The sequence below is a fragment of the Micromys minutus genome (genome assembly GCF_963924665.1).
Source record: "Micromys minutus genome assembly, chromosome: 10".
Lineage (NCBI taxonomy): Eukaryota > Metazoa > Chordata > Mammalia > Rodentia > Muridae > Micromys > Micromys minutus.
In genome coordinates, this window is record NC_137979.1 from 29,258,423 (window position 1) to 29,266,251 (window position 7,829).

The 7,829-nt window shown below is 53.0% G+C and overlaps 1 protein-coding gene across 1 annotated transcript; it reads left to right on the forward strand.

Annotated features, from left to right (window-relative positions):
- Window positions 1-2,205: 2,205 nt before the first annotated feature.
- Window positions 2,206-7,587, forward strand: SLC46A1 (solute carrier family 46 member 1). Its single transcript, XM_080923856.1, has 5 exons — window positions 2,206-2,462; window positions 2,806-3,658; window positions 5,207-5,290; window positions 6,405-6,561; window positions 7,043-7,587. The coding sequence occupies exons 1-5, from the start codon at window positions 2,235-2,237 to the stop codon at window positions 7,098-7,100; spliced, it is 1,380 nt and encodes a 459-aa protein (XP_080779982.1). The 5' UTR covers window positions 2,206-2,234; the 3' UTR covers window positions 7,101-7,587.
- Window positions 7,588-7,829: the final 242 nt, after the last annotated feature.

Genomic DNA, 7,829 nt, shown 5'->3' on the forward strand with positions numbered 1-7,829 from the left:
TGTGGCTTGCAGGGTGACTTGGCTTTCACTAGTAAAATGGAAACCACTGTATGGGCAGAGCAGAGTAGTGACCCCAGCAGAGCTGAGTTCAAGGACATTCAAGGACTAGTGACCATTCCTCACAGGAGGAGGAGGGAGTGGGAGGGCTCAAAGGTGGTAGATGCCCCTGGGTGTGTGTGTGTGTGTGTGTACAAGAGAACACAGAGAGTTGAAGGCTAACCCTAAGGGGAACTCTAGCTATGCAGCTATCGGAAGGTCACCATCCACACTAGGGTGAGCCTTTCTGGTGGCACAGCTGTTTGTCTCAATACTCCAAACTTTGCTGGCCTACCAAGCTGCAATCCTCACTTTGGTCTATCTAAGCATTTGTTCATGCACGTCCTCCAGGAACAGTGAAGCCAGCAAGGGGTCAGAAGAGGCCTCTAGTTATCAGACACACGGACTGAGACACACCCTGACCCACTCTCAAGCTGACAGACCTTGGCCTCTTCCGACCTCAGCTCCCATCTAGGAAATATTTACAAGGTTTTAGCTGTCTCCCTCCCTGTGCTGATCCCACTTGTAAAAGCTCCGGATGGGCAGGGTTGGAGGGGAGTGGTGGGATGCAGAGGCCTGCATGTTTAATGCAGAATCATTTATCTGGAGGAGCTCATGAGAAGGATAGGCACCAGTGCCTATTCTGAGCCCGAGACTCTTGCTGGCTCAAGGAAGATGAGGGTTACTGTGTCTCCTCAAGTGCAGGCAGAAATGGAGCCACTTCCCACCCCAAGAATTAGACCTGTGGGTCACACACTGGGCCCTGGTCTTGAGAACTTGGCTGACTCTGCTCCCAGGCCCCCACATGAGAAGCCTCTGATCCTAACCTTAAAGGGCCATGGTTGGATTCTACACTACTTACACAGTCTGCTCTTTGCCGAGCCTGGCTTCATCTGTCTGCTTCAATGTTGTGTTGTCCAATCTCCACTGTACCAAGTAAGGGCACCAGGAAGAAATGGTGCAATGTTTGTTACAGTGAATTTTTTCACAGACAATAAAACAGAAGCTCAGACAGACAGGACTCGGGAGCTGCTCAGCAACAGTGCAGATGTCAGTTCCTACAACAGGAGCACAGGCCCACACCCTGGATGTGCCCACACCCGGGGGCCTCAACAGTCTCAGACTCATCTTGTCTCTACTCCCCTCCTCTAAGAGAACTGCAGAATCAGATCTCAGCCATGACCCTACTAGCTCCAGGAAAGGCTCCTAGGACAGGAACAGGAGCAAGGGACAACCTATTAGTCATTAACAATAGTCACAGTGATTAAGTTTAATAGCAAGAGCACCCAGAAGCCTGAGACAGGAGAATCTCTATGAGTTATGTATATACAATAACACTTTCATGGCATCAAATCTCATTGTCATTATCCAATATTTCTTCCAAAAGCTTGTCCTTTTTTCCCTTCTTTCCTTCCTTCCTTCCTTCCTTCCTTCCTTCCTTCCTTCCTTCCTTCCTTCTTCCCTCCCTCCCTCCCTCCCTCCCTCCCTCCCTCCCTCCTTTCTTCCTTCCTGTTTTGTTTGGGACAGGATATCAAGCCTTGGTTGGCCTAGATTTGCCTATGTAGACCAAACTGGCCTCGAACTCAGAGTTCCACCTACCTCTACCTCTGCTGTGCTGGGATTAAACGCACATGCCACTACGTCCTGCCTTCACGCAGCTTTTCTTCCTAATGAAGGTGAGGTCAACGGATCAGTGGCCGAACACAGTGCGGCCCATCAGGCTCTGGCTGTCCTTACAGATGCCCATGTGCTAAGCTACAGTCTCCACGCAGCTGACATATCCAGTCTTTGGACCCTAATCTTGCGGGCCTGTCGACCTGACTGCCATATCTCCGGGTTCGGATCATTAATTGGCTAATCTATAAGGCTGCCATGAGATAATACACTCAGAATTTCTGGCCCCAGAACAAAGAAAGTTTTCAATGAATGTTAGTTAATGACATTCTGATTATTCTTCTGAGTGTTTCTAGGCCCAGGAGGGAGGGCTGCAGCAAAATGGTATCTTTGCGGTGAGGTCACACTACAGGGATACTACACCCAGCCCAGAGAGCAGCGGACCAAAGCTTTCCAGACTGTCTCTCGCTCCGCCCCCCACACTTTTAACAGAAGAACCCGAAGCCCGCGCAGGCGCAAAGAGCGCCGACTGCTCTGGGCCTCTTGCAGCTGGTTCCGAGGTGCCGGCCCCTCCGTGTTCGCGCATGGAGGGGCGCGTGAGCCCCGTGGGCTCGTCCCACCGTTTCCTCACCAGCGCCGTGCTGTTCCGCGGTCCCGTGGAGCCCCTCGTCTTCCTAGCCAACTTTGCCCTAGTTCTACAGGGACCGCTCACCACACAGTACCTTTGGCACCGGTTCAGCACCGAGCTCGGCTACAATGGCACCCGCCACCGGGAGAACTGTGGGAACCAAAGCGCGGATCCCCTCATGAAGGTAGCAGGGACCAGAGCAGCAGTCCCAGCCCGGCACAGGGCGGGGTCTGTGGAAGACTGGGGGTCCCCGAGGGGACGCACGTGGCATGGTGGGCGGGACAGACCAAAGGGGGCCTGCCCTGGCTGGCTACCTTGTGGTTCAGGTAGTGGACCTGGGAAAGCCTGGCCTGGAGGGTTAACATGAGTGCGGAGAGACGGAGGGAACGCTTCTCCTGGGCCTGTTTTTACAAGTTGAAGGAACATTCCAAGAGGCTTAGGGCTCTAAAGCAAGGCTGTAGGTCCGAGGATGGTGATGGTAGCTAACCAAAGTGAGGGCCTGCGCGCTGGCGATTGTGTCTTTACAGGAAGTGGAGACCCTGACATCCCACTGGACCCTCTACATGAACGTGGGAGGCTTCCTGGTGGGACTCTTCTGGTCCACCCTGCTGGGAGCCTGGAGTGACCGCGTCGGTCGCCGCCCATTGCTGGTGCTGGCCTCTCTTGGTCTGCTGCTCCAGGCCGTGGTGTCCATCTTTGTGGTGCAGCTACAGCTGCACGTCGGGTTCTTCGTGCTTGGCCGAGCCATTTGTGCCCTTCTGGGAGACTTCAACGGCCTCCTTGCTGCTAGCTTTGCCTCTGTGGCGGATGTTAGCTCTAACCACAGTCGCACCTTCCGTATGGCTCTGGTGGAAGCATGCATTGGTGTGGCCGGGACCCTGGCAAGCCTTCTCGGGGGTCACTGGCTCCGGGCCCAGGGTTATGCCAACCCTTTCTGGCTGGCTTTGGCCGTGCTGATTGTTATGACTCTGTACGCAGCATTCTGTTTTGGTGAGACAGTGAAGGAGCCAAAGTCCACCAGGCTTTTCACGTTCCGCCATCATCGATCCATTGTCCAGCTGTATGTGGTCCCAGCCCCAGAGAAGTCCAGGATCCATCTAGCCCTGTACTCATTGGCTATATTCGTGGTGGTCACTGTACACTTTGGGGCTCAAGACATCCTGACCCTCTATGAGCTAAGCACACCCCTCTGCTGGGACTCCAAGCTGATAGGCTATGGCTCTGCAGCTCAGCACATACCCTACCTCACCAGCCTGCTGGGCCTAAGACTTCTGCAGTTCTGTCTGACTGACACCTGGGTGGCTGAGATTGGTCTGGCTTTCAACATCCTGGGAATGGCAGTCTTTGCGTTTGCGACCACCACACCCCTCATGTTCACAGGTAAAGTGGGAATGGGGTCATTCACTCACTGTCCCCCAAATCTGGTTCAAGCCTGTGTCTTTGGATCCAGAGTTATATTCTCAGCTTGTGCAGAGGACAGACACCTGAGAAACCACCGAAAAATGCCATCTCTGATCTACAGACAATACAGAGCTTTAGTGGCCAAAGTAATTAATGCTCGCTATCAACCATTGATCTTGTTAGGAATATAGAGCGGAAGACAGAAGCATAGCTCATAAGCTAATTGTTTCACCCCTTGGCCTCCCAAAGTCCATGCCATTAATGTCTTGATCTTTGGCTCTTGGATAAGAATTACAGGGCCTCCCTCAAGGATCTTATTTGTTTAGAGCCAGGCTCAGACTTGGTCTCCCAATTTTCTGTGTAGCTGAAGATGACATTGAACTTCTGATCCTCCTTTTCTGCTTCCCAGACCCTGGGATCACAGGGTTAAAGGCAATGCTCTGCCTTCTTTTGGGCTTGTTAAAAAGCTACAGCGTCTGAACTTCCTGCTGACTCAGCTCCCCTTCCCTCCCCTTGTTGCTGCCCCCTCCTGACTCCTGAGGAGAGGTTCAGCTGCTAGAAAATGAAGAAGTTAACTCCCTAAAAAAGACAAGCGTATTCTGCTAGAGTCCGGAACCGCAGTGTGTGCAGAGTCAGCTGTTTGATGGTAGCAACTGTGTTTGTTAACTCAGCTGCTGGACTGAGAGTAAAACCAAAGGGACCAGGTACCATTTACCCAAGGCCGCGGCATTCAGAAGAGCTAAGACCGGTCACAGAAGAATGTGCAAACGTTGTGTAGGTAGCTAGATGCCAGGGCAAAGGAACTCAAATGCTATGCCCTCAACATGCGCCCCTGGCAGATGTCACCTCCTTAGCCCATGTATCAGTTCCCCAAAGTGGCTGAAGCAAATTGCCACGCACTGGGTAGCTTACGCTACAGAGAGGTATTCTCTCAGTGTGAGAGGTCAGAATCTGTCACTGAAATCAGAATGTCACGGGCAGTGCTCCCTGCAGCAGCACTAGAAGAGAAGCTGTGGCTCATCTCCCTGCGCCTCTGCTGTGGCAGGCTTCCTCTGTTCCTGGTCACTTCTCTATCAGCCTGTTAAAAGGAGAGATTATGTCAAGGTCCTCCCTGGTTAAACCTGTAAAGACTCATTTCTGTGGAAGACAGTTCAAGGGTTTAGGGTCTGTCTTCCAGCTGTTATTAGCCTCTCACCCTGTAGAACCATCTCTCCAGAGGCCTGTGGTCTTCCACTTACACACCAGGAGATGATGTATGACCTTAGACAAGGCCCAGGCTCATTTTCTGGGATCTGCCATCTCCTTTTTAGCACCAAGTGGGCACTGGAGGCACTCTGGCAAAGCCATTGGTAGGGCTTAGACAAAACGAATGGGGCTGGAGGTAGCTCTTATTCGAAAGAGTGGGCAGAAAGCTTCTGCCCTTTCCTCCTGGGTCCAACATCTGTCCCTCCTGGGCTGTATGTAGGAGCTCGGCTGATGTCAGGACACCCTTCCTTGATGGCTGTTTCCTGACCGATGTTTCTGCAGGGTACGGATTGCTCTTCCTGTCATTGGTCATTACGCCTGTCATCCGGGCCAAGCTTTCCAAGCTGGTGAGCGAGTCGGAGCAGGGTGAGTGTCAGGATCCGTGTGCATCTGGTCCCTCATGCCCAGTGTTGTCCAAACAGGCAAATGGACAGTTGTAAGCAGTAAGTAAGCAAATCAGATGCACCTGTGCCCATGCTCAGAGCTGGCTGGAGACAGATGCCGTGGAGTTTTGTACCATGGAACGATGATTGCTCTAAGAAGAACGTGATCAAGTTCCTTCTGAGTAACCACAGCGGAGTTTGTCTCTCTAGACCTCCACTTTCCCATCTGTAAAATGGGTGTGACGACGCCAGCATTTGGGGTCACAGTACATAGGCCCAGAGGGAATGAAACAATGTGCCTTAGGCTTTGTTGTCCCCAGTTGACAGATAAAGACACAGAGGCTTGAAGTGTTAAACTGAGTTCTTCAAGGTTGCTCGGTAAATAATGGCTCTGGATGGATGCATGCATGAGTGTGCACGTGTTCACATATATGTAGGTGCAGAGAGTGACTTCAGGGTCTTGAGGAGTATGGTGTCATTGGTTTGGGTAGTGTAGCTAAACAGTTGCCTAGTGGTTTTATGTGAGTTCAGGGCATCCTCACTCTGGTCCTGTTGGTAGTGTGGGTGTTTTATTCACTGGCTCGGGTCCACAGTGCTCCTGCCCCTGCCCTTCCCCCGCACCACACCCCTGTGCCCATCTCCCGCTCCGTCTCCTTTCTAAGAGCACTTGGTCTTGTAGCTGGGTTTCAGGCCCTGTTCTAGACCTGTTTCTTCATCTGTGACCTGGGCTCAGTTCCCAGCACCCACATGGTGGTGACGCATGACCATCTGTAATTCCCTTTGGCAGGAAGGGGGGGTGATCTGACACCCTCTTCTAGCTTCCAAGGCCACCAGGCATGCAAGTGGCACAGAGACATACAAGCAGAGAAAACACGCATATACGTGCAAGTAACAGTTAACAGCCGTGCGTTTAATAGCTCTTCTGATGTCCCGTGGATGACCTCCTAGAGATTTTTACTTCAGCACTGAGAGCAGGAGGCACAGGTGAGGGAGGAGAGACTCAGGGAGGCCACCGAAGGCCATGCAGCTGTGAGGTGGAGCCGCCCTCATTTGACCCTGGGTCTTTCCAGCTCTGAAGTGTGTGTACTCACTTGCAGGTGCTCTCTTTTCTGCTGTGGCCTGTGTGAATAGCTTGGCCATGTTGATGGCCTCCGGCATCTTCAACTCGCTCTACCCAGCCACCCTGAACTTCATGAAGGGCTTCCCCTTCCTCTTGGGAGCTGGCCTCCTCTTCATCCCGGCCATTCTGATTGGGTAATGAAGGGCCCTGACCTCACCTGCTCATCTTGGAGTCCTAACGCTCCTAGACGCCTCCTGTCTCCCCTGCTCCTAACTGAAAAAGGAGCCCTTGTCCTGTAGGTATCCCACTCCAGGGCTAACCCTACCCCAGTGAAGATGGTTGTCTGGTCTTTCAGGAGCCATCTCCAGAGCGAGGTAGAAGGACATGTGGGGAGGAGTCGAGCTAATGGGCGAGGCTGTGTCCTGTCCTTCAGTTCACCTCAGCCTGTCCTGTCCCTGCGTTGCAGACAGGGCTGCAGTGGCAGAACTCCCGGGAAGCCCAGAGAGTTTACTTGTGGCTGAGCCCCGGGCTAGCTGACCCACTGAAGCCTTTAGAACTCTTCTCCAGAACTGTCTGCTACGGAGCTTCCCACCCAAGCCAGTCCTATGTCACCTCTTCAGACTGGGCTGGGGGCTCCCACTGTCAACTCTGAACCATCTCTCTGGTCTCTCACAGGGTACTGGAGAAGATGAATCCACACCCTGAGTTCCAGCAGTTTCCTCAGAGCGCCTGAGCAGCCAGAGGCCATGGGGAGAAGTGGATCCACATTGACTATACCTAGAGCCCAGTGCACCCGCCACCTCTCTGAGGGCAGTACTCACTTTGGGAAGGATGTTCAAGCCAGTTATGGGCAACACCTGCTCTCCGAGCCAATCTCTGCTAGGAACAGAATCTAATCAGGAGAGGTCCACTCAGGGCAGGCTGCAGGGAGCCATTTAGTGTCAAGGGTTTCTTCACCTTTTATGTTGTTCATCACTCAGAACCTTCTGGAGTGAAGGAGATGGCATTTCGGGGACCAAGCATGAGACCAACCTCTCTCCTTCTAGCCCATAGTATTAGGTCCCTGCTGTGTTCAGTGTCCTCCGGGCACCCCTTACTATAACCTTGGCACCTGGGAGAGGGGCTTTGACACAGAGGGAGAAGTGCTGCCTGTGGTTAGGAATCCTCGACCACAGCCTACACCTTTGACCTCAGCCGTGCCAGCTGTCACAGTAAATTGTTTGAATCCGTCTGAAAAGTTTACTGGGCTTTGGGGCTTTCTGTCTTCCCGCTCTCTGCCTGCTTAGCACCAGCACCTCCTGGGCTGGAGCTCCCTAGTTGCCTGCAGGGTTAGTACTGGGTTTGTCTTATCCTTCCAGGCTCCAGCTGGTCTCTCCCTAAGTTGCTGAGGCTTCATCAGGCCCATGGAGACTCGGGCCCAAGCCCTGGCTGCCCCTTGGTGATGGCCACATGATTCTGCTGG

Excerpts from the sequence above, each read along its gene's own strand:
- SLC46A1 (XM_080923856.1), top strand. The coding sequence starts at position 2,235 with ATGGAGGGGCGCGTGAGCCCCGTGGGCTCGTCCCACCGTTTCCTCACC. Across the intron at positions 2,463-2,805 it reads GCGCGGATCCCCTCATGAAG|GAAGTGGAGACCCTGACATC; the intron begins GTAGCAGGGACC and ends GTGTCTTTACAG. Across the intron at positions 6,562-7,042 it reads ATCCCGGCCATTCTGATTGG|GGTACTGGAGAAGATGAATC; the intron begins GTAATGAAGGGC and ends GGTCTCTCACAG.